This window comes from Cyanistes caeruleus, chromosome 33 (genome assembly GCF_971803275.1).
Source record: "Cyanistes caeruleus chromosome 33, bCyaCae1.hap1.1, whole genome shotgun sequence".
Lineage (NCBI taxonomy): Eukaryota > Metazoa > Chordata > Aves > Passeriformes > Paridae > Cyanistes > Cyanistes caeruleus.
In genome coordinates, this window is record NC_141734.1 from 1,474,352 (window position 1) to 1,500,609 (window position 26,258).

Below are 26,258 nucleotides of genomic sequence, written 5' to 3' on the forward strand. Positions count from 1 at the left end.
GAGGGACTGGGAGGGACTGGGATGGACTGGGAGGGACTGGGAGGGACTGGGGGGGACTGGGAGGGACTGGGATGGACTGGGAGGGAACTGGGAATGGACCGGGAGGGACTGGGAGGGAACTGGGATGGACTGGGATGGACTGGGATGGACTGGGATGGACTGGGATGGAACTGGGAGGGAGCTGGGATGGACTGGGATGAACTGGGATGGACTGGGATGGACTGGGAGCGACTGGGGAGACTGGGAGCCACTACTGGGAGCACTGGGAGGGAACTGGGAATGGACTGGGAGGGACTGGGAGGGACTGGGAGGGACTGGGAGCGACTGGGGAGACTGGGAGCCACTACTGGGAGCACTGGGAGGGACTGGGATGGACTGGGATGAACTGGGAGCGACTGGGAGCCGTTACTGGGAGCGCTGGGATGGACTGGGAGAGACTGGAAATGGACTGGGAGGGACTGGGATGAACTGGGATGGACTGGGATGGACTGGGAGGGACTGGGATGAACTGGGGGGGACTGGGATGAACTGGGAGGGACTGGGAGGGAACTGGGATGGACTGGGAGGGACTGGGATGGACTGGGAGGGAACTGGGATGGACTGGGGGGGACTGGGATGGACTGGGATGAACTGGGAGCACTGGGAGCCATTTTTCCCATTTTTCCCCATTTTTTCCCCATTTTTTCCCCTCATTTTTCCCACGGTTTTTTCCCCATTTTTCCCGCTTTCCCCCCCATTTTTTCCCGCGTTTTTTCCTCATTTTTTCCCCTGTTTCCCCCCAACTTTTCTCCCGGTTTTCCCCATTTTTCCTGTGGTTTTTTTCCAATTTTCCCCCCATTTTTTTCCCATTTTCCCCCCATTTTCCCCCCATTTTTTTTCAATTTTTCCCGATTTTTCCCCCCATTTTTCCCTCATTTTTCCCATTTTTTTTCCCAATTTTTCCCTCATTTTTCCCCAATTTTTCCCTGGTTTTCCCCCCATTTTTCTCCAATTTTCCCCCCATTTTTTCCCCAATTTCCCCCTTTTTTTTTCCCCCATTTTTCCCGGTTTTTCCCCCCATTTTCCTCCCCATTTCCCCCCAATTTTTTCCCCTTTTTTTTCCCATTTTTTCCAGTTTTCCCCCCATTTTCCCCCATTTTTCCCTCCTCATTTTCCCCCAATTTTTTCCCGAACTTCCCCCTTTTTTTCCCCATTTTTCCCCTTTTTTCCCCATTTTCCCCCCATTTTTCACTAATTTTTCCCCAATTTTTCCCTTTTTTTCCCCAATTTTTCCCCGTTTTTCCCCCCATTTTTCTCCAATTTTTCCCCCATTTTTCCCCAATTTTCCCCTTTTTTTCCCCAATTTTTCCCCGTTTTTCCCCATTTCCCCCCAATTTTTCCCCCATTTCCCCCCAATTTTCCCCCTTTTTTTCCCCATTTTCCCCCCATTTTTCCCCAATTTTTTCCCCAATTTTCCCCCATTTTTCTCTCATTTTTCCCCATTTCCCCCCAATTTTTTTCCCCCTTTTTTTCCCCATTTTTCCCGGTTTTCCCCCATTTTTCCCTCATTTTTCCCTAATTTTTCCCTTTTTTTCCCCAATTTTCCCCTGTTTTTCCTCTTTTTTTCCCCCATTTTCCCCATTTTTCTCTCATTTTTCCCCCATTTCTCCCCAATTTTTTCCCCCTTTTTTTCCCATTTTTCCCGGTTTTTCCCCCAATTTTTCCCCCATTTCCCCCCCAATTTCCCTCCCTTTTTTTCCCCATTTTCCCCGTTTTTTCCCCCAATTTTTCCCCCTTTTTTCCCAATTTTTCCCGGTTTTTCCCCATTTTTCCCCTTATTTCCCCCCAATTTTCCCCCCTTTTTTTCCCCATTTTTCCCGTTTTCCCCCCAATTTTTCCTCCATTTCCCCCCAATTTTTCCCCTTTTTTTTCCCGGTTTTTCCCCCCATTTTCCCCCATTTTTCCCTCCTCATTTTTCCCCAAATTTTTCCCGAATTTCCCCCATTTTTTCCCCCATTTTCCCCCATTTTTCCCTCATTTTTCCCCCATTTTTTCCCCAATTTTCCCCAATTTTTTCCCCAATTTCCCCCTTTTCTTCCCCATTTTTCCCGGTTTTTCCCCAATTTTTTCCCCCTTTTTTTCCCCATTTTTCCCCCTTTTTTTTCCCATTTTTCCCATTTTTCCCCCCATTTTTCCCCATTTTCCCCCAATTTTTCCCCCTTTTTTTCCCCATTTTTCCCGGTTTTTCCCCCAATTTTTCCCCCTTTTTTTTCCCCATTTTTCCCGTTTTTTCCCCCATTCCTCCCCCCCCCCCGTTCCCCTCCCCCTCCCCCATTCCCGATTTTTCCTGGCTCATTCCCAAATTCCCGGCCCGGCCGCTCCCTCCTCCCCTCACAGAGCTCCCTCTGTGCTCCCGGAATTTTGGGAATCCCAAATTTGGGAACGGCCCCGCCCCCAAATCCCGACCGCGGCTTTTCCTGGAAAAAAAAATTCCCCTCCCCCACCCCCCCCAAAAAAAAAACCCAAATCCCAAAAAAAAACCCCAAAAAAATCGGGATTTTGGGGGATTTTTATTTTTAGGGGGGTTTTGAGGATTTTGGGGATTCCAAAATTCTTCCCTAAAAATATCCCGGGAAAATCGCCCCCCACCAAAATCCTGAAATTCTGAGCCCAAATCCCCAAAATTCCCCAAAAAATTCCGGGAAATCCCCCCCAAAATCCCCCCGAATCCCAAAAATTCCCCCAAAATCCCGGGAAAATCGCCCCCAAATCCCCCCCAAATTCCAAAATTCCCCCCCAAATCCCAAAATTCCCCCCCCAAATCCCAAAAATTTCCCCAAAATCCCGGGAAAATCGCCCCCAAATCCCCCCCAAACCCCAAAATCCCCCCCAAATACCAAAAAATCCCCCAAAATCCCCCCAAATCCTAAAATTCCCCCAAAATCCCGGGAAAATCGTCCCAAATCCCCCCCAAATCCCAAAATCCCCCCCAAATACCAAAAATTCCCCCAAAATCCCGGGAAAATCGCCCCAAATCCCCCCCCAAACCCCAAAATTCCCCCCCAAATCCCCCCCAAATCACAAAATTCCCCCCCCAAATCCCAAAATTCCCCCAAAATCCCGGGAAAATCGCCCCAAATCCCCCCCAAATCCCCAAATTCTCCCCAAAATCCCAAAATTCCACCCCCAAATCCCTAAAATTTTCCCAAAATCCCGGGAAAATCGCCCCCAAATCCCCCCCAAATCCCAAAATCCCCCCCAAATCCCCCCCAAATCCCAAAATCCCCCCAAATCCCAAAATTCCCCCAAAATCCCGGGAAAATCGCCCCAAATCCCCCCCAAATTCCAAAATTCCCCCCCAAATACCAAAAAATCCCCCAAAATCCCCCCAAATCCCCCCCAAATCCCAAAATTCCCCCCCCAAATCCCCCCCAAATCCCCAAATTCCCCCAAAATCCCAAAAATTCCCCCAAAATCCCCCCAAATCCCAAAAATTTCCCCAAAATCCCGGGAAAATCGCCCCAAATCCCCCCCAAATCCCAAAATTCCCCCAAAATTCCGGGAAAATCGCCCCAAATCCCCCCCAAATCCCAAAATTCCCCCCCCAAATCCCAAAATTCCCCCAAAATCCCGGGAAAATCGCCCCAAATCCCCCCCAAATTCCAAAATTCCCCCCCAAATACCAAAAAATCCCCCAAAATCCCCCCAAATCCCCCCCAAATCCCAAAATTCCCCCCCCAAATCCCCCCCAAATCCCCAAATTCCCCCAAAATCCCAAAAATTCCCCCAAAATCCCCCCAAATCCCAAAAATTTCCCCAAAATCCCGGGAAAATCGCCCCAAATCCCCCCCAAATCCCAAAATTCCCCCCCAAATCCCTAAAATTCCCCCCCAAAATCCTGGGAAAACCCCCCCAAATCCCAAAATTCCCCCCCAAATCCCTAAAATTCCCCCCAAAAATCCTGGGAAAACCCCCCCAAATCCCAAAATTCTGACCCTAAATCGCCAAATTCCCCCTAAATCCCAAAATTCCCCCCCCCAAAACCCAGAAGTTCCCCCCAAAATCCAGGGAAAATCTCCCCAAATCCCAAACTTCCCCCCAAAATTCCCAAATTCCCCCCAGAATTCCCAAAATTCCCCCAGAATTCCTAAATTCCCCCAAAATTCCCCCTAAAATTCTCAAATTTTTTCCCAAAATTCCCCAATTTCCCCCAAAATTCCCAAATTCCCCCCCAGAATTCCCAAATTTCCCCCCCAGAATCCCTAAATTCCCCCAAAATTCCCAAATTCCCCCCAAAATCCCCGAATCTCCCCCCAAAGTCCCCAAATTCCCCCCAAAATTCCCGAATTCCCCCCCAAAATCCCCGAATTCCCCCCCAAAATCCCCGAATTTCCCCCCCAAATTCCCAAAAATTCCCCCCAAAATCCCAATTTTTCCCCCAAAATTCCCCAAATTCCCCCCAAAATTCCCAAATTCCCCCCAAAATTCCCAAATTCCCCCCAGAATTCCCAAATTTCCCCCCCAGAATTCCCAGGAATCAGCGGCGACGGAGAAGCAGCAAATTTTAATCACCGAAAATCCAAAGTTTTGGGGTTTTTTGGGGGGAAAAAAAAAAGGGAATTTTGGGAATTTGGGGAATTTTGGGAATTTCGGGATGGGGGAGGGGGAGGATCCAATAAAAACCCGACCCCTCCCCCCACCCCCCCCCTTTTTTTTGTTTTCCAGAGGAATTTTGGGATTCCCCTCCCCCCCTTCCAAAAAAAATTTGGGATTGGGAGGGGTCAAAGTGCTCGGAGGGGGGGGAGGGGCGGAAATTTGGGAATTCTGGGGGGAAATTTGGGAATTTTGGGGGGAAATTTGGGAATTTTGGGGGGAAATTTGGGAATTTTGGGGGAATTTTGGGAATTTTGGGGGGAATTTTGGGGGAAAAATTGGGAATTTTAGGGGAAATTTGGGAATTTTGGGGGAAATTTGGGAATTTTGGGTGGAAATTTGCGAATTCTGGGGGGAAATTTGGGAATTTTGGGGGGAAAAATTGGGAATTTTGGGAGAATTTTGGGGGAAAAATTGGGAATTTTGGGGGAAAAATTGAGGATTTTAGGGGAAATTTGGGAATTTTGGGGGAAATTTGCAAATTTTGGGGGGAAATTTGGGAATTTTGGGGGGAATTTGGGAATTTTGGGGGGAATTTTGGGGGAAAAATTTGGGATTTGGGGGGAAATCTGCAAATTTTGGGTGGAAATTTGGGGATTTTGGGGGAAATTTGCAAATTTTGGGGGGAAATTTGGGAATTTTGGGGGGAATTTGGGAATTTTGGGTGGAAATTTGGGAATTTTGGGGGGAATTTGGGAATTTTTGGGGGAAATTTGGGAATTTTGGGGGAAATTTGGGAATTTTGGGGGAAAAATTCGGGATTTTGGGGGAAATCTGCAAATTTTCGGTGGAAATTTGGGGATTTTGGGGGGAATTTGTGAATTTTGGGGGGAATTTGGGAAGTTTTCCCAAAAATTGGGGAGGGGGGGAGGGGTTTTCCCAAATTTCCCACCCTGAGCACCCACAGGGAGCAAAAATGGGGAGGGAAAATGGGGAAAAAAATGGGAAAATTGGGAAAAAATTGGGAAAAAAATGGGGGAAAAAAATTGGGGGGAAAAAGGGGAAAATTGGGAAAAAATTTGGGAAAATCCTGCAAAAAAAAAGGGGAAAAATTTGGGAAAATTTGGGGAAAAATTGGGGAAAAAATGGAAAAAAAATTGGGAAAATCTGGCAAAAAAATGGGAAAAAAATCTGAAAAAATTGGGAAATATTGAGGAAAAAATTGGGGAAAATTGGGGAAAAATTGGGGAAAAATTGGGGGAAAAATTGGGGGAAAATCCCGCAAAAAAAAAAGGGAAAAAAATCTGAAAAAATTGGGAAAAACTGAGAAAAAAAATTGGGAAAAATTTGGGAAAAAATGGGAAAAAATTGGGAAAATCTGGGAAAAAACTGGGAAAAAATGGGGAAAAAATTGGGAAAAAATTGGGAAAAAATGGAGAAAAAACTCTGAGAAAATTGGGGAAAAAATGGGAAAAAATGAGGAAAATTGGGGAAAAAAATTGGGAAAAACTGGGGACGAAATGGGAAAAAAATTCAGGAAAAATTGGGAAAATATGGAGGAAAATTGGGGAAAAAACTGGGAAAATGAGTAAAAACTTGGGAAAAATTGGGAAAAATTTGGAGGAGAATTGGAAAAAAAAATGGGGAAAAATGGGGAAAAAAAGGGAAAAATTGGGAAAAATTTGGGGAGAAATTGGGGAAAAAATAGGGAAAAAATGGGGAAAAATTGGGAAAAAAAATAGGGAAAAAATGGGGAAAAATGATAAAAAAATTGGGAAAAATGGGGGGAAATTGGGAAAAAAAATCTGGAAAAATGAGGAAAAAATTGGGAAAAAATTCGGGAAAAATTGGGGGAAAATTGGGAAAAAATGGGGAAAAAATGGGGAAAAAATTGGGGAAAAAATGGGAAAAAATTGGGAAAAAATTGGGAAAAACCGGGGAAAAATTGGGAAAAATTGGGAAAAAAATGGGAAAAATTGGGGAAAAGTTGGGAATTCATTCCAGGTTATTTTTGAGGAGATTTTCCCAAATTTCCCCCCCTTGAGCACCCATAGGGAGCAACGAAGGGAAGGAAAAACAGAGCTAAAAATGCAAAAAAAATGGGGAAAAAAATTGGGAAAAAATGGGAAAAATGGGGAAAAAACGGGAAAAATCGGGGAAAAGTTGGGAATTCATTCCAGGTTATTTTTGAGGAGATTTTCCCAAATTTCACCCCCTTGAGCACCCATAGGGAGCAACGAAAGGGAAGGAAAAACGGAGCCAAAAACGCCAAAAAAAAAGCGCAAAAAATGGGGAAAAAAATGGGAAAAATTGGGAAAAATTGGGAAAAATTGGGGAAAAGTTGGGAATTCATTCCAGGTTATTTTGAGGGGATTTTCCCAAATTTCCCCCCCTTGAGCACCCATAGGGAGCAACGAGGGGAAGGAAAAACGGAGCCAAAAACGCCAAAAAAAAAGCGCAAAAAATGGGGAAAAAAATGGGAAAAATTGGGAAAAATTGGGAAAAATGAGGGAAAAGTTGGGAATTCATTCCAGGTTATTTTTGAGGGGATTTTCCCAAATTTCCCCCCCTTGAGCACCCATAGGGAGCAACGAGGGGAAGGAAAAACGGAGCCAAAAACGCCAAAAAAAAAGCGCAAAAAATGGGGAAAAAAATGGGAAAAATCGGGAAAAATGGGGAAAAAATGGGAAAAATCAGGGAAAAGTTAGGAATTCATTCCAGGTTATTTTGAGGAGATTTTCCCAAATTTCACCCCCTTGAGCACCCATAGGGAGCAACGAAGGGGAAGGAAAAACGGAGCCAAAAACGCCAAAAAAATTGGGGAACAAAATTGGGAAAAAAATGGGAAAAATTGGGAAAAAATGGGGAAAAATTGGGAAAAATCGGGGAAAAGTTGGGAATTCATTCCAGGTTATTTTTGAGGAGATTTTCCCAAATTTCACCCCCTTGAGCACCCATAGGGAGCAACGAGGGGAAGGAAAAACGGAGCCAAAAACGCCAAAAAAAAGCGAAAAAAATCGGGAAAAATTGGGGAAAAAATGGGAAAAATCGGGAAAAATTGGGGAAAAAATGGGAAAAATCAGGGAAAAGTTGGGAATTCATTCCAGGTTATTTTTGGGGAGATTTTCCCAAATTTCACCCCCTTGAGCACCCATAGGGAGCAACGAGGGGAAGGAAAAACGGAGCCAAAAACGCCAAAAAAAAAGCGAAAAAAATTGGGAAAAAAATGGGAAAAATTGGGAAAAAATGGGGAAAAATTGGGAAAAATCAGGGAAAAGTTGGGAATTCATTCCAGGTTATTTTTGAGGGGATTTTCCCAAATTTCACCCCCTTGAGCACCCATAGGGAGCAACGAGGGGAAGAAAAAACGGAGCCAAAAACGCCAAAAAAAAAGCGAAAAAATTGGGAAAAATTGGGGAAAAATCGGGAAAAATTGGGGAAAAATTGGGAAAAATTGGGGAAAAGTTGGGAATTCATTCCTGGTTATTTTTGAGGGGATTTTCCCAAATTTCACCCCCTTGAGCACCCATAGGGAGCAACGAGGAGAAGGAAAAACGGAGCCAAAAACGCCAAAAAAAAAGGGAAAAAAATCGGGAAAAATTGGGAAAAATCGGGAAAAATTGGGGAAAAATTGGGAAAAATCAGGGAAAAGTTGGGAATTCATTCCAGGTTATTTTTGAGGAGATTTTCCCAAATTTCACCCCCTTGAGCACCCATAGGGAGCAACGAAGGGAAGGAAAAACGGAGCCAAAAACGCCAAAAAAATGGGGAAAAAATGGGGAAAAAAATGGGAAAAATTGGGAAAAATTGGGAAAAATGAGGGAAAAGTTGGGAATTCATTCCAGGTTATTTTTGAGGAGATTTTCCCAAATTTCCCCCCCTTGAGCACCCATAGGGAGCAACGAAGGGAAGGAAAAACGGAGCCAAAAACGCCAAAAAAAAAGCGAAAAAAATCGGGATTTTTTCGGGGAAGGGAAAGGGGGAAAAAAATTCCTAAAAAAAAAAAGCGGGAAAGGGTGGGGGAATTTGGGAATTCAGGAGAGCTGGTGGGGAGCCTCGAGCATCTCCATGAGGAAGGTGTCGATGGGGGTGTCCCCGATGAGTTTGAAGAAGAAAAGATGCTCCAGGCACTTGAGGCCGATGGAGCGCAGCGCCGGCAGCCGCAGCAGCAGCTTGGCGAACCTGCGGGAAAAACATGGAATTTCTTGGGAATTCTGCATTTTCCGGGGTTTTTTATCACTTTTCCACTTTTTTCCTGTTTTTTCCCAGATTTTTTCCCTATTTTTTCCCATTTTTTCCCATTTTTTTCCCCATTTTTCCTCATTTTTTCCTCAATTTTTCTCTCATTTTTTCCCCATTTTTTCCTCATTTATTCCTCATTTTTTCCCCATTTTTTCTATTTTTCCCCATTTTTTCCCTATTTTTTTCCCATTTTTTTCTATTTTTTCCCTTTTTTCCCCATTTTTTTCCCACTTTTTCCCCACTTTTTTCCCACTTTTTTCCCACTTTTCCCCATTTTTTCCATTTTTTCCTCATTTTTTCCCCATTTTCTCCCCATTTACTCCTCATTTTTTCCCCATTTTTTCCCTATTTTTTCCCCATTTTTCCCATTTTTTCCCATTTTTTCCCCATTTTTTTCCTCATTTTTCCCCATTTTTCCCTATTTTTTCCCTTTTTTTCCCTATTTTTTTCCCATTTTTTCCTATTTTTTCCCCCATTTTTTCCCATTTTTTTCTCTTTCTTTCCCCCTTTTTTCCCCATTTTTTGTCCTTTTTTTCCCTTCTTTTTTCCCTTTTAATTCCCATTTTTATTCCCATTTTTCCCCCTTTCCATTCCCCCCTCAGGCCAATGGAGCCTCAGCCGCAGCAGCAGCTTGGCAAACCTGCGGGAAAAACATGGAATTTCTTGGGAATTCTGCATTTTCCGGGGTTTTTTATCACTTTTCCACTTTTTTCCTGTTTTTTCCCAGATTTTTTCCCATTTTTTTTCCCATTTTTTCCCATTTTTCCTCATTTTTTCCTCAATTTTTCCCTCATTTTTTCCCCATTTTTTCCTCATTTATTCCTCATTTTTTCCCCATTTTTTCTATTTTTCCCCATTTTTTCCCTATTTTTTCCCATTTTTTTCTATTTTTTCCCTTTTTTCCCCATTTTTTTCCCACTTTTTCCCTACTTTTTTCCCACTTTTTCCCATTTTTTTCCATTTTTTCCTCATTTTTTCCTCCTCATTTTTTCCCCATTTTCTCCCCATTTACTCCTCATTTTTTCCCCATTTTTTCCCTATTTTTTCCCCATTTTTTCCCTATTTTTTCCCCATTTTTTCCCAATTTTTCCCCATTTTTCCCTATTTTTTCCCTTTTTTTCCCTATTTTTTTCCCATTTTTCCCTATTTTTTTCCATTTTTTCCCCCATTTTTCTCCCCATTTTTTTCCCTTTTTTTTCCTTTTCTTTCCCTCTTTTTTCCCCATTTTTTGTCCTTTTTTTCCCTTCTTTTTTCCCTTTTAATTCCCATTTTTATTCCCATTTTTCCCCCTTTCCATTCCACCACTTTTTTCCTATTTTTTCCCCATTTTTTCCCACTTTTTTCTGATTTTTTCCTATTTTTTTCCCCAATTTTTCCCATTCTTTTCCTCATTTTTTCCCGATTTTTTCCCATTTTTTTCACATTTTTTTCCTAATTTTTTGCTCCTTTTCCCATTTATTTCCCATTTTTTCCCGATTTTTTCCCATTTTTTCCCACTTTTTTCCCATTTTTCCCCATTTTATCCCCATTTTTCCCTCATTTTTTTCCCATTTTCTCCCTTTTTTTCCCTATTTTTTTCCCTTTTTTTTTCTATTTTTTCCCCATTTTTATTCTAGAATTCCCCGGTTTTCCCAGAATTCCCATTTTTCCCAGAATTCCCATTTTCCCCAGAATTGCCGCCATTTTTCCCAGAATTCCCGCCGTTTTTCCCAGAATTCCCTTTATTTTTCCCAGAATTCCCGCCGTTTTTCCCAGAATTCCCTTCATTTTTCCCAGAATTCCCGCCATTTTTCCCAGAATTCCCTTCATTTTTTCCAGAATTCCCGCCATTTTTCCCAGAATTCCCGCCGTTTTTCCTGGAATTCCCGCCATTTTTCCCAGAATTCCCGCCGTTTTTATGGAAATTCCCACTCTTTTTTTTTCCCCCCAAATTCCTGCTCTTTTTCCCCCCAGAATTTCCATTTTTTCCCCCCCAAAATTCCTGCCGTTTTTCCCGGGAATTCCCGCTGTTTTTTCCCGGGATTTCCCGCCGTTTTTTCCCGGGAATTCCCACCGTTTTTTCCCGGAATTCCCACCGTTTCCCCCCCTGGAATTCCCATTTTTTCCCCCCCAAATTCCCAGGTTTTTCCCGGGAATTCCCGCCGTTTTTTCCTGGGAATTCCCGCCATTTTTCCCGGGAATTCCTGCCCTTTTTCCCGGGAATTGCGGCCATTTTTCCCTAGAATTCCCGCCGTTTTTCCCAGAATTCCCACCGTTTCCCCCCCCGGAATTCCCATTTTTTTCCCCCCAGAATTCCCCGTTTTTCCCAGAATTCCCGCCGTTTTTCCCCGGAATTCCCGCCGTTTTTCCCCGGAATTCCTGCCGTTTTTCCCGGGAATTCCGGCCATTTTTCCCCAGAATTCCTGCCGTTTTTCCCGGGAATTCCCGTCGTTTTTTCCCGGGAATTGCGGCAGTTTTTCCCCAGAATTCCCACCGTTTTTTCCCGGGATTTCCCGCCGTTTTTCCCCGGAATTCCCGCCGTTTTTTCCCGGGAATTCCCGCCGTTTTTCCCCAGAATTCCCACCGTTTTTTCCCGGGAATTGCGGCTGTTTTGTCCCGGGAATTCCCGCCGTTTTTCCCTGGAATTCCCGCCGTTTTTTCCCGGGAATTCCCACCGTTTTTCCCGGGAATTATGGCCGTTTTTCCCGGGAATTCTGGCCGTTTTTCCCCGGAATTCCCGCCGTTTTTTCCCGGGAATTCCTGCCGTTTTTCCCGGGAATTCCCGCCGTTTTTTCCCGGGAATTCCCACCATTTTTTCCCGGGAATTCTGGCCGTTTTTTCCGGGAATTGCGGCCATTTTTCCCGAGAATTGCCACCGTTTTTCCCAGAATTCCCACCATTTCCCCCCCCTGGAATTCCCATTTTTTTCCCCCCAAAATTCCCCCTGTTTTTCCCAGAATTCCCCCTGTTTTTCCCAGAATTCCCACCGTTTTTCCCTGGAATTCCTGCCGTTTTTTCCCGGGAATTGCGGCCGTTTTTCCCCGGAATTCCCGCCGTTTTTTCCCAGGAATTCCCGCCGTTTCCCCCCCCGGAATTCCCATTTTTTTCCCCCCAGAATTCCCCCTGTTTTTCCCAGAATTCCCCCTGTTTTTCCCCGGAATTCCCGCCGTTTTTTCCCGGGAATTGCGGCCGTTTTTCCCGGGAATTCCCGCCGTTTTTTCCCGGGAATTGTGGCCGTTTTTCCCCGGAATTCCCGCCGTTTTTTCCCGGGAATTCCGGACGTTTTTCCCTGGAATTCCCGCCGTTTTTCCCGGGAATTCCCGCCGTTTTTTCCCGGGAATTGTGGCCGTTTTTCCCCGGAATTCCGGCCGTTTTTTCCCGGGAATTCCCGCCGTTTTTTCCCTGGAATTCCCGCCGTTTTTCCCCGGAATTCCCGCCGTTTTTTCCCGGGAATTGCGGCCGTTTTTCCCGGGAATTGCGGACCTGCCCTGCTGCTCGGGGTATTTCTGTTTGCAGTAGGACTCGAGCGAGGCGTAAACCTTCTCCCGCAGCAGCTCCACCTCGGCCGCGTTCGACAGCCCCTTGGCGTCTGCAAAACCCCAAAATCCCGGGAATTCAGCCCAAAATTATCCCAAAATTCCAAAATCCCAAAAAAATCCCAAAAAACCCCAAAAAATTCCCACCAAAATGCGAAAATTCCACCCAAATTCACCCAAAAATTCCATTTTTCAGGGGTTTTGGAGCCCCTTTTCGTCTGCAAAATCCCAAAATCCCGGGAATTCAACCCAAAATTATCCGGGAATTTCAAAATCCAAAAAAAATCCCAAAAAATTCCGACCAAAATGCGAAAATTCCACCCAAATTCACCAAAAATTCCCCCAAAAATTCCATTTTTCAGGGGTTTTGGAGCATCTCAGAGTCTGGAAAATCCCAAAATCCCGGGAATTCAGCCCAAAATTATCCCAAAATTCCAAAATCCAAAAAAAAATCCCAAAAAATTCCCACCAAAATGTGAAAATTCCACCCAAATTCACCAAAAATTCCCCCAAAAATTCCATTTCTCAGGGGTTTTGGAGCGTCTCAGACTCTGGAAAATCCCCAAATCCCGGGAATTCAGCCCAAAATTATCCCAAAATTCCAAAATCCCCAAAAAAAATCTCAAAAAAACCCCGAAAAATTCCCACCAAAATGTGAAAATTCCACCCAAATTACCCCAAAAATTCCCCCAAAAATTCCATTTTTCAGGGGTTTTGGAGCGTCTCAGAGTCTGGAAAATCCCAAAATCCCGGGAATTCAACCCAAAATTATCCCAAAATTCCAAAATCCCCAAAAAAATTCCAAAAAATTCCCACCAAAATGAGAAAATTCCACCCAAATTCCCCAAAAATTCACCCAAAAATTCCATTTTTGAGGGGTTTTGGAGCGTCTCAGAGTCTGGAAAATCCCAAAATCCCGGGAATTCAGCCCAAAATTATCCCAAAATTCCAAAATCCCCAAAAAAATCCCAAAAAATTCCCACCAAAACGTGAAAATTCCACCCAAATTCCCCCAAAAATTCACCCAAAAATTCAATTTTTGAGGGGTTTTGGAGCGTCTCAGATTCTGGAAAATCCCCAAATCCCGGGAATTCAACCCAAAATTATCCCAAAATTCCAAAATCCCAAAAAAAATCCCAAAAAATTCCCACCAAAATGTGAAAATTCCACCCAAATTCCCCAAAAATTCCCCCAAAAATTCCATTTCTCAGGGGTTTTGGAGCCCCTTGGCGTCTGCAAAATCCCAAAATCCCGGGAATTCAGCCCAAAATTATCCCGGAATTCCAAAATCCAAAAAAAAATCCCAAAAAACCCCGAAAAATTCCCACCAAAATGCGAAAATTCCACCCAAATTCCCCCAAAAATTCCATTTTTCAGGGGTTTTGGAGCCCCTTGGAGTCTGCAAAATCCCCAAATCCCGGGAATTCAGCCCAAAATTATCCCAAAATTCCAAAATCCCAAAAAAAATCCCAAAAAATTCCCACCAAAATGTGAAAATTCCACCCAAATTCCCCAAAAATTCCATTTTTCTGGGGTTTTGGAGCCCCTTGGCGTCTGCAAAATCCCAAAATCCCGGGAATTCAACCCAAAATTATCCCAAAATTCCAAAATCCAAAAAAAATCCCCAAAAATTCCGACAAAAATGCGAAAATTCCACCCAAATTCACCCAAAAATTCCATTTTTGAGGGATTTTGGAGCCCCTTGGCGTCTGCAAAATCCCAAAATCCCGGGAATTCAGCCCAAAATTATCCGGGAATTTCAAAATTCAAAAAAAATCCCAAAAAACCCCGAAAAATTCCCACCAAAACGTGAAAATTCCACCCAAATTCCCCCAAAAATTCCATTTTTCAGGGGTTTTGGAGCCCCTTGGAGTCTGCAAAATCCCAAAATCCCGGGAATTCAGCCCAAAATTATCCCAAAATTCCAAAATCCCAAAAAAAACCCCGAAAAATTCCCACCAAAATGCCAAAATTCCACACAAAATAACCCCAAAAATTCCATTTTTCAGGGGTTTTGGAGCCCCTTGGAGTCTGCAAAATCCCAAAATCCCGGGAATTCAGCCCAAAATTATCCCAAAATTCCAAAATCCCCAAAAAAATCCCAAAAAACCCCGAAAAATTCCCACCAAAACGCGAAAATTCCACCCAAATTCCCCAAAAATTCCCCCCAAAATTCCATTTTTCAGGGGTTTTGGAGCCCCTTGGTGGTTGGAAAATCCCAAAATCCCAGGAATTCAGCCCAAAATTATCCCAAAATTCCAAAATCCCAAAAAAATCCCAAAAAACCCCGAAAAATTCCCACCAAAATGCGAAAATTCCACACAAAATAACCCCAAAAATTCCATTTTTCAGGGGTTTTGGAGCCCCTTGGACTCTGGGAAATCCCAAAATCCCGGGAATTCAGCCCAAAATTATCCCAAAATTCCAAAATCCAAAAAAAATCCCAAAAAACCCCGAAAAATTCCCACCAAAACGTGAAAATTCCACCCAAATTCCCCCAAAAATTCCATTTTTCAGGGGTTTTGGAGACCCTTGGTGGTTGGAAAATCCCAAAATCCCGGGAATTCAGCCCAAAATTATCCCAAAATTCCAAAATCCCAAAAAAATCCCAAAAAAATTCCCACCAAAATGCAAAAATTCCACCCAAATTCCCCAAAAATTCCCCAAAAATTCCATTTTTGAGGGATTTTGGAGCGTCTCAGAGTCTGGGAAATCCCAAAACCCCGGGAATTCAGCCCAAAATTATCCCAAAATTCCAAAATCCAAAAAAAATCTCAAAAAAACCCCGAAAAATTCCCACCAAAACGCGAAAATTCCACCCAAATTCCCCAAAAATTCCCCAAAATTCCATTTTTGAGGGGTTTTGGAGCATCTCAGACTCTGGAAAATCCCAAAATCCCGGGAATTCAGCCCAAAATTATCCCAAAATTCCAAAATCCCAAAAAAATCCCAAAAAACCCCAAAAAATTCCCACCAAAATGCGAAAATTCCACACAAAATAACCCCAAAAATTCCATTTTTCAGGGGTTTTGGAGCCCCTTGGCGTCTGCAAAATCCCAAAATCCCGGGAATTCAGCCCAAAATTATCCCAAAATTTCAAAATCCAAAAAAAATCCCAAAAATTCCCACCAAAATGCGAAAATTCCACCCAAATTCACCCAAAAATTCCATTTTTCAGGGGTTTTGGAGACCTTTGGTGGTTGGAAAATCCCAAAATCCCGGGAATTCAGCCCAAAATTATCCCAAAATTCCAAAATCCAAAAAAAATCCCCAAAAATTCCCACCAAAATGCGAAAATTCCACCCAAATTCCCCAAAAATTCCCCCAAAATTCCATTTTTGAGGGGTTTTGGAGCATCTCAGACTCTGGAAAATCCCAAAATCCCGGGAATTCAACCCAAAATTTCCCGTTTTTCCCCATTTTTTCCTGTTTTTCTCATTTTTTCCCCATTTTTTCCATTTCCCCCCATTTTTCCCATTTTCTTCCCAATTTTTTCCCCATTTTTCCCTCTTTTTTTCCCCATTTTTCCCCCATTTTTTCCCATTTTCCCCCATTTTTCCTCCTCTTTCCCCCCGTTTTTTCCCCATTTTTCTCCATTTCTCCCCATTTTTCTCCATTTTTTCCCATTTTTTCCCATTTTTTCCCGTTTTCCCCATTCCTTTCCCCCCCAATTTTCCCATTTTTTCCCATTTTCCCCCCATTTTTCCCTCCTGATTTCCCCATTTTTCCCCATTTTTTCCCCATTTTTCCCAATTTTTCCATTTTTCCCCATTTTCCCCCATTTTTCCCCCCGATTTTCCCATTCTTTCCCCATTTTTTCCCGTTTCCCCCCATTTTCCCCACATTTTTCCTGGGTTTTTTTCCCATTTTTCCATCCCAGAATTCCCGTTTTTCCCCACATTTTTTCCCCATTTTTTCCCCATTTTTTCCCCATTTTTTCCCCATTTTCCCCATTTCCCCTCCTGATTTTACCATTTTCCCATCCCAGAATTCCCATTTTTCCTGTTTTTCCCGTTTTCCCGGGAATTCCCACTGGGATTGAAGAGGATTTCCCATTTTTCCCATTTTCCCCCCATTTTTTCCCCATTTTTCCCTGATTTTTTCCCTGATTTTTCCCCCATTTTCCCCCATTTTTCCCATTTTTTCCCCATTTTTTCCCCATTTTTCCCCATTTTTCCCCCGTTTCCCCACCGGGATTGAAGAGGATTTCCCATTTTTCCCCATTTTTTCCCCATTTTCCCCATTTTTCCCCAATTTCCCCCATTTTTCCCCCATTTTCCCCCATTTTTCCCTGATTTTCCCCATTTTCCCCCTTTTTTCCCCCATTTTTCCCCATTTTCCCCCGTTTTTCCCGTTTTTCCCCCGTTTCCCCACTGGGATTGAAGAGGATTTCCCATTTTTCCATCCCAGAATTCCCATTTTCCCCCATTTTTTCCCCATTTTTCCCCATTTTCCCCCGTTTTTTCCCATTTTTTCCCCATTTTTCCCCATTTTCTCCCCATTTTTCCCCGTTTTTCCCCCGTTTTCCCACTGGGATTGAAGAGGATTTCCCATTTTTCCATCCCAGAATTCCCATTTTCCCCCATTTTTCCCATTTTTTCCCCGTTTTTCCCCATTTTTCCCCATTTTTCCCCATTTTTCCCCCATTTTTCCCCATTTTCTCCCATTTTTCCCCATTTTCCCCCATTTTTCCCGTTTTTCCCCGCTTTTCCCCCGTTTTCCCACCGGGATTGAAGAGGATTATCCCATTTTTCCCCCATTTTCTCCCATTTTTCCCCATTTTTCCCCATTTTTCCCCGTTTTTCCCACCGGGATTGAAGATGATTTCCCATTTTCCCATCCCAGAATTCCCATTTTTCCCCATTTTTCCCCATTTTTCCCGTTTTTTCCCCATTTTCCCCATTTTTTCCCTGATTTTTCCCCATTTTTCCCCCATTTTTCCCCATTTTTTCCCCATTTTCTCCCGTTTTTTCCCATTTTCCCCCCGTTTTTTCCCCATTTTTCCCATTTTTCCCCGTTTTTCCCCCGTTTTCCCACCGGGATTGAAGAGAATTTCCCATTTTTTCCCATTTTCCCCCCATTTTTTCCCCATTTTTCCCATTTTTCCCCCATTTTTCCCCATTTTTCCCGTTTTTCCCCCATTTTTTCCCCCATTTTTCCATCCCAGAATTCCCATTTTTCCTCCATTTTCTCCCCATTTTTTCCCATTTTTCCCATCCCAGAATTCCCGTTTTTTCCCATTTTTTCCCCATTTTTCCCCATTTTCCCCATTTTTCCCCATTTTCCCCACCGGGATTGAAGAGGATTTCCCATTTTTTCCCCATTTTCCCATCCCAGAATTCCCATTTTTCCCATTTTTCCCCCATTTTCCCCCGTTTTTTCCCCGTTTTTCCCATTTTTCCATCCCAGAATTCCCATTTTTCCTCCATTTTTCCCCATTTTTCCCCATTTTCCCCCATTTTTCCCCATTTTCCCCCGTTTTTCCCATTTTTCCCCATTTTCCCCCATTTTTTCCCTGATTTTCCCCATTTTTCCCCATTTTCCCCCTTTTTTCCCCCATTTTTTTCCCATTTCCCCCCCTGATTTTCCCGATTTTCCCCATTTTTCCCCATTTTTTCCCCATTTTCTTCCCGTTTTCCCCCATTTTTCCCCATTTTTCCCCATTTTTTCCCCGTTTTTCCCGTTTTTCCCCATTTTTTTCCCGTTTTTCCCCGTTTTCCCACCGGGATTGAAGAGGATTTCCCATTTTTCCCATTTTTCCCCCATTTTTCCCATTTTTCCCCCATTTTTCCCCATTTTTCCCATTTTTCCCCCATTTTTTCCCCCATTTTTCTATCCCAGAATTCCCATTTTTCCTCCATTTTTCCCCATTTTTCCCATTTTTTCCCCATTTTTCCCCCATTTTCCCCATTTTTCCATCCCAGAATTCCCATTTTTCCCCGTTTTCCCCCATTTTTCCCCGTTTTTCCCCCGTTTTTTCTCCCATTTTCCCCGTTTCTCCCCGTTTTTCCCCGTTTTCCCCCGTTTCCCCACCGGGATTGAATAGGATTTCCCATTTTCCCATCCCAGAATTCCCATTTTTCCCCTTTTTTTCCCATATTTTCCCCATTTTTCCCCCTTTTTTCCCCCTTTTTTCCCCCTTTTTTCCCCCTTTTCCCCCCATTTTTTCCCTGATTTTCCCCATTTTCCCCCATTTTTTCCCCATTTTTCCCCGTTTTTCCCCCATTTTTCCCCATTTTTTCCCATTTTTCCCCATTTTTCCCATTTTTCCCCCCATTTTCCCCCCATTTTCCCCCATTTTTTCCCCGTTTTTTCCCGTTTTCCCCCATTTTCCCCCATTTTTTCCCCATTTTTCCCCGTTTTTCCCCCATTTTTCCCCATTTTTTCCCATTTTTCCCCATTTTTCCCCATTTTTCCCATTTTCCCCCATTTTTCCCATTTTTCCCCATTTTTCCCCATTTTCCCCCCATTTTCCCCCATTTTTTCTCCATTTCTCCCCATTTTTTCCCCATTTTTCCCGTTTTTTTCCCCATTTTCCCATCCCAGAATTCCCAACTTTTCCCCATTTTTTCCCCGTTTTTTCCCATTTTCCCCCGTTTTTTCCCCATTTTTCCCCGTTTTTCCCCCATTTTTCCCCATTTTTTCCCATTTTCCCCCATTTTTCCCCATTTTTTCCCCATTTTCCCATCCCAGAATTCCCATTTCTCCCCAATTTTTCCCGTTTTTTCCCGTTTTCCCCCATTTTTCCCACCGGGATTGAAGAGGATTTCCCATTTTCCCATTTTTCCCCTCCCAGAATTCCCATTTTTCCCATTTTCCCCATTTTTCCCGTTTTTCCCCATTTTTCCCCGTTTTTCCCACCGGGATTGAAGATGATTTCCCATTTTCCCATCCCAGAATTCCCATTTTTCCCCATTTTTCCCCATTTTTCCCGTTTTTTCCCCATTTTTCCCCATTTTTTCCCCATTTTTTCCCCATTTTTCCCCATTTTTCCCGTTTTTTCCCCATTTTTTCCCCATTTTTCCCCATTTTTCCCCATTTTTCCCCATTTTTCCCGTTTTTTCCCCATTTTTCCCCATTTTTTCCCCATTTTTTCCCCATTTTTTCCCCATTTTTCCCCGTTTTTCCCCATTTTTTCCCCATTTTTCCCGGTTTTTCCCCATTTTTTCCGCATTTTCCCATCCCAGAATTCCCATTTTTCCCCGTTTTTTCCCCATTTTTCCCCTTTTTTTCCCATTTTTTCCCATTTTCCCCCGTTTTTCCCCCGTTTCTCCCCATTTTTCCCGTTTTTCCCCGTTTTCGCCCGTTTTCCCACCGGGATTGAAGAGGATGATGGCCCTGAGGCAGCCCAGCTCCGTCTTGTCCATCCTCATGTCCCTCATCTTGGACACCAGCTCCGTCAGGACCCTGCGAATCCCAAAATTCCCAGCCCAAAAAATCCCCAAAAATCCCGGAATTCCCCAAAATTCCCAGGATTCCCAAAATTCCCAAAATCCCCCCAAAAATCCCCAAAAAATCCCCCCATTCCCAACGTTTTTTTTCAATTTATGGGAGATTTTTTGGAATTTTTGGAGGATTTTTGGGAATTTTGGGATCCAAAAAATTCCCAAATTTTGGGAATCCCAAGAATTCCCAAAAAATCCCCAAAAATTCCCAAAAATTCCCCAAAAATTACCCAAAAATCCCCCCATTCCCAACGTTTTTATTCAATTTATGGGAGATTTTTTGGAATTTTGGGGGGATTTTTGGGAATTTTGGGATTCAAAAAATTCCCAAATTTTGGGAATCCCAAGAATTCCCAAAAATCCCCAAAAATCCCCAAAATTCCCCCAAAATCCCCCCATTCCCAACGTTTTTATCCAATTTATGGGAGATTTTTTGGAATTTTTGGGGATTTTTGGAGGATTTTTGGGAATTCTGGGATGCAAAAAATTCCCAAATTTTGGGAATCCCAAGAATTCCCAAAAAATCCCCCCAAAAAATCCCCAAAATTCCCCCATTCCCAACGTTTTTATTCAATTTATGGGAGATTTTTTGGGGATTTTTGGAGGATTTTTGGGAATTTTGGGATCCAAAAAATTCCCAAATTTTGGGAATCCCAAAAATTCCCAAAAATCCCCAAAAATCCCCAAAATTCCCCAAAAATCCCCCCATTCCCAACGTTTTTATTCAATTTATGGGAGATTTTTTGGAGATTTTGGAGGATTTTTGGGGAATTTTGGGATTCAAAAAATTCCCAAATTTTGGGAATCCCAAAAATTCCCAAAATTCCCCAAAAATTCCCCAAAAATTCCCCATTCCCAACGTTTTTATCCAATTTATGGGAGATTTTTTTGAGATTTTTGGAGGATTTTTGGGAATTTTGGGATCCAAAAAATTCCCAAATTTTGGGAATCCCAAAAATTCCCCAAAATCCCCCCAAAATCCCCAAAATCCCCAAAATCCCCCCATTCCCAACGTTTTTATTCAATTTATGAGAGATTTTTGGGAGATTTTTGAGGATTTTTGGGAATTTTGGGATCCAAAAAATCCCCAAATTTTGGGAATCCCAAGAATTCCAAAAATCCCCAAAATTCCCCAAAAATTCCCCCAAAAATCCCCCCATTCCCAACGTTTTTATTCGATTTATGGGAGATTTTTGGGGATTTTTGGAGGATTTTTGGGAATTTTGGGATCCAAAAAATTCCCAAATTTTGGGAATCCCAAAAATTCCCCAAAATCCCCCCAAAATCCCCAAAATCCCCAAAATCCCCCCATTCCCAACGTTTTTATTCAATTTATGGGAGATTTTTGGAGGATTTTTGGGAATTCTGGGATCAAAAAAATCCCCAAATTCCAGGAATTTAAAGAATTCCCAAAAATCCCCAAAAATCCCCAAAAATTCCCCAAAAATCCCCAAAATTCCCTCCATTCCCAATATTTTTATCCAATTTATGGGAGATTTTTGGGAATTTTTGGGGATTTTTGGAGGATTTTTGGGAATTTTGGGATTCAAAAAATTCCCAAATTCTGGGAATCCCAAGAATTCCCAAGAATTCCCCAAAAATTCCCCAAAAATCCAAAAAAATCCCCAAAATCCCCCCATTCCCAACGTTTTTATTCGATTTATGGGAGATTTTTGGGGATTTTTGGAGGATTTTTGGGAATTTTGGGATCAAAAAAATCCCCAAATTCCAGGAATTTCAAGAATTCCCAAAAATCCCCAAAAATTCCCCAAAAATCCAAAAAAAATCCCCAAAATTCCCTCCATTCCCAACATTTTTATTCCATTTATGGGAGATTTTTGGGGATTTTGGAGGATTTTTGGGAATTTTGGGATTCAAAAAATTCCCAAATTTTGGGAATCACAAAAATTCCCAAAAATTCCCAAAAATTCCCCAAAAAAATCCCCCAATTCCCATCATTTTTATCCAATTTATGGGAGATTTTTTGGAGATTTTTGAGGATTTTTGGGGAATTTTGGGATTCAAAAAATTCCCAAATTTTGGGAATCTCAAGAATTCCCAAAAATCCCCAAAAACTCCCAAAAATCCCCCCAAAAATCCCCAAAATCCCCCCATTCCCAACGTTTTTATTCAATTTATGGGAGATTTTTTTGAATTTTTGAGGGATTTTTGGGAATTTTGGGATCCAAAAAATTCCCCAATTTTGGGAATCCCAAGAATTCCCAAGAATTCCCCAAAAATTCCCCAAAAATCAAAAAAAATCCCCAAAATCCCCCCATTCCCAACGTTTTTATCCAATTTATGGGAGATTTTTTGGAATTTTTGGGGGATTTTTGGGAATTTTGGGATTCAAAAAATTCCCAAATTTTGGGAATCCCAAGAATTCCCAAAAATCCCCAAAAATTCCCAAAAATCCCCCAAAAAATTCCCCAAAAAATCCCCCCATTCCCAACGTTTTTATCCAATTTAGGGGAGATTTTTGGGGATTTTTGGAAGATTTTTGGGAATTTTGGGATGCAAAAAAATTCCCAAATTTTGGGAATCCCAAGAATTCCCAAAAATCCCCCAAAAATTCCCAAAAATCCCAAAAATTCCAAAAAAAATTCCCCCAAAATTCCCCCATTCCCAACATTTTTATTCAATTTATGGGAGATTTTTTGGGGATTTTTGGAGGATTTTTGGGAATTTTGGGATCAAAAAAATTCCCAAATTCCAGGAATTTCAAGAATTCCCAAAAATCCCAAAAAATCCCCAAAAATCCCCACAAAATCCCCCCATTCCCAACGTTTTTTTTCAATTTATGGGAGATTTTTTGGAATTTTTGGGGGATTTTTGGGAATTTTGGGATCTAAAAAATTCCCCAATTTTGGGAATTTAAAGAATTCCCAAAAATCCCCAAAATTCCAAAAAAAATCCTCAAAAAATCCCCCCATTCCCAACGTTTTTATTCAATTTATGGGAGATTTTTTGCGGATTTTTGAGGATTTTTGGGAATTTTGGGATCCAAAAAATTCTCAAATTTTGGGAATCCCAAAAATTCCCAAGAATTCCCAAGAATTCCCAAAAAATCCCCAAAATCCCCACAAAATCCCCCCATTCCCAACGTTTTTATTCAATTTATGAGAGATTTTTGGGAGATTTTTGAGGATTTTTGGGAATTTTGGGATCCAAAAAATTCCCAAATTTTGGGAATCTCAAGAATTCCCAAAAATCCCCAAAAATTCCAAAAAATCCCCAAAAAAATCCCCAAAAATCCCAAAAAATTCCCCAAAAAATCCCCAAAATCCCCCCATTCCCAACGTTTTTATTCAATTTATGGCAGATTTTTTGGAATTTTTGGGGGATTTTTGGGAATTTTGGGATCAAAAAAATCCCCAAATTTTAGGAATCCCATGAATTCCCAAAAATTCCCAAAATTCCAAAAAATCCCAAAAAATTCCCCAAAAATCCCCCCAAAAATCCCCCAATTCCCAATATTTTTATTCAATTTATGAGAGATTTTTTGGAATTTTTTGAGGATTTTTGGGAATTTTGGGATCCAGAAAATTCCCCAATTTTGGGAATCCCAAGAATTCCCAAGAATTCCCCAAAAATTCCCCAAAAATCAAAAAAAATCCCCAAAATCCCCCCATTCCCAACGTTTTTATCCAATTTATGGGAGATTTTTTGGAATTTTTGGGGGATTTTTGGGAATTTTGGGATTCAAAAAATTCCCAAATTTTGGGAATCCCAAAAATTCCCCAAAAATTCCCCCCAAAATCCCCTCATTCCCAACGTTTTTATTCGATTTATGGGAGATTTTTGGGAATTTTTGAAGATTTTTAAGGATTTTTGGGAATTTTGGGATCCAAAAAATTCCCAAATTTTGGGAATCCCAAAAATTCCCAAAAACTCCCAAAAATTCCAAAAAATCCCAAAAAATTCCCCAAAAATCCGCCCAAAAATCCCCCAATTCCCATCATTTTTATTCAATTTATGAGAGATTTTTTGGGGATTTTTGGAGGATTTTTGGTAATTTTGGGATTCAAAAAATTCCCAAATTTTGGGAATCCCAAGAATTCCCAAAAATTCCCAAAAATTCCCCCCAAAATCCCCCCATTCCCAACATTTTTATCCAATTTATGGGAGATTTTTGGGGGATTTTTTTGGGATTTTTTGGGGATTTTGGGGATTTTTGGATCCAAAAAATTCCCAAATTTTGGGAATCCCAAGAATTCCCAAAAAACCCCTCCAAAACACCCCAAAATTCCCAAAAATTCCCCAAAATTCCAATCATTTTTATCCAATTTAGAAGAGATTTTTTTTGGGAATTTTGGAGAATTTTTGGGATTTTTTTTTTTGAATTTTTGGGGATTTTTTTTGGGATTTTTTGGGATTTTTTGGGGAATTTTGGGGAATTTTGGATCCAAAAAATTCCAAATTTTAGGAATCCCAAGAACACCCCAAAATTCCCAAAAAATCCCCCAAATTCCATCATTTTAACCCAATTTAAACGGGATTTTTGGGGATTTTTGGGGATTTTTTTGGGGATTTTTTTGGGATTTTTTTTGGGAATTTTGGGGATTTTTGGATCCAAAAAATTCCCAAATTTCAGGAACTCCAAGAATTCCCAAAAAACCCCTCCAAAACACCCCAAAATCCCCCAAAATCCCCCAAATTCCCACAATTTTAACCCGATTAAAACGGGATTTTTGGGGATTTTTTTGGATTTTTGGGGATTTTTTGGGGATTTTTTGGGGATTTTTTTGGGGATTTTTGGATCCAAAAAATTCCCAAATTTCAGGAACTCCAAGAATTCACAAAAAACCCCCAAAAATCCCCCAAATCCCACAATTTTAACCCAATTAAAATGGGATTTTTGGAGATTTTTTGGGGATTTTTTGGGGAATTTTGGGGAATTTTGGGGAATTTTGGATCCAAAAAATTCCCAAATTTTGGGAACTCCAAGAATTCCTAAAAAACTCCTCCAGAACACCCCAAAATCCCCCAAATCCCACAATTTTAACCCGATTTAAATGGGATTTTTGGGGATTTTTTGGGGATTTTTTTATTGAATTTTTGGGGATTTTTTGGGATTTTTTGGGGATTTTTTTGGGAATTTTGGGGATTTTTGGATCCAAAAAATTCCCAAATTTTGGGAATTCGAAGAATTCCCAAAAATTCCATCCAAAACACCCCAAAATCCCCCAAAATCCCCAAATTCCCACAATTTTTACCCAATTAAAATGGGATTTTTGGGGATTTTTTGGGATTTTTTTGGGATTTTTTTGGGATTTTTTTTGGGAATTTTGGGGATTTTTGGATCCAAAAAATTCCCAAATTTTGGGAATCCCAAGAATTCCTAAAAAAACCCCTCCAGAACACCCCAAAAATCCCAAAATCCCACAATTTTAACCCAATTTTTGGGGATTTTTTTGGGATCTGGGTCCCCCCTGGGCCGATTTTCCCGGGGTTTTTTTTGGGATTCCCGGGAATTTCGGCTCCGGAATTTTCCGGGGATTCCCGGGAATGCCGGACCTGTCCAAGATGGAATTCTCTCAGGGAGATTTTTTGGGAATTTTTTTGGGGGGGGATTTGGGTGAATCCCAGTGGGAATTTTTGGGGAATTTTGGGGATTTTTGGGGATTTTTTGGGGATTTTTTGGGATTTTTGGGGATTTTTTGGGGGATTTTTTTGGGAATTTTGGGGATTTTTGGATCCAAAAAATTCCCAAATTTTGGGAACTCCAAGAATTCCCAAAAAAACCCCAAAATTCCCCCAAATCCCCCGATTTTAACCCAATTAAAACAGGATTTTTGGGGATTTTTGGGGATTTTTTTGGGATTTTTTTGGGGATTTTTTGGGGATTTTTTGGGAATTTTGGGGATTTTTGGATCCAAAAAATTCCCAAATTTTGGGAATTCAAAGAATTCCCAAAAATTCCATCCAAAACACCCCAAAATCCCCAAAAATCCCCAAATTCCCACAATTTTTACCCAATTAAAATGGGATTTTTGGGGATTTTTGGGGATTTTTTTGGGGATTTTGGGGAATTTTGGATCCAAAAAATTCCCAAATTTTAGGAATCCCAAGAATTCCCAAAAAATCCCCAAAAATCCCCAAATCCCCCAATTTTAACCCGATTTAAACGGGATTTTTGGGGATTTTTTTTGGGATCTGGGTCCCCCCTGGGCCAATTTTCCCGGGGTTTTTTTTGGGAATTTTGGGGATTTTTGGATCCAAAAAATTCCCAAATTTCGGGAACCCCAAGAATTCCCAAAAAAACCCCAAAAATCCCCAAATCCCCCAATTTTAACCCGATTTAAATGGGATTTTTGGGGATTTTTTTATTGAATTTTTGGGGATTTTGGGAGATTTTTGGGGATTTTTGGGGGATTTTTTTGGGATTTTTTTTGGGAATTTTGGGGAATTTTTCATCCAAAAAATTCCCAAATTTTGGGAATTCGAAGAATTCCCAAAAAAACCCCAAAAATCCCCCAAATCC

At 41.7% G+C, this 26,258-nt stretch overlaps 1 protein-coding gene across 3 annotated transcripts in view; it reads right to left on the reverse strand.

The window, feature by feature from the left end:
- Positions 1 to 8,511: 8,511 nt before the first annotated feature.
- Positions 8,512 to 26,258, reverse strand: part of RXRB (retinoid X receptor beta) — a 43,358-nt gene continuing 25,611 nt past the window's right edge. For all 3 annotated transcript variants that reach the window (XM_086870732.1, XM_086870734.1, XM_086870733.1), the window contains exons 7-9: positions 19,645 to 19,736; positions 12,277 to 12,382; positions 8,512 to 8,754 (exon numbers count right to left, since the gene is read on the reverse strand). In XM_086870732.1, the coding sequence (XP_086726858.1) occupies positions 8,607 to 8,754; positions 12,277 to 12,382; positions 19,645 to 19,736 (346 nt within the window). In that variant the 3' untranslated portion in view covers positions 8,512 to 8,606. The remainder of the gene's footprint in view (positions 8,755 to 12,276; positions 12,383 to 19,644; positions 19,737 to 26,258) is intronic.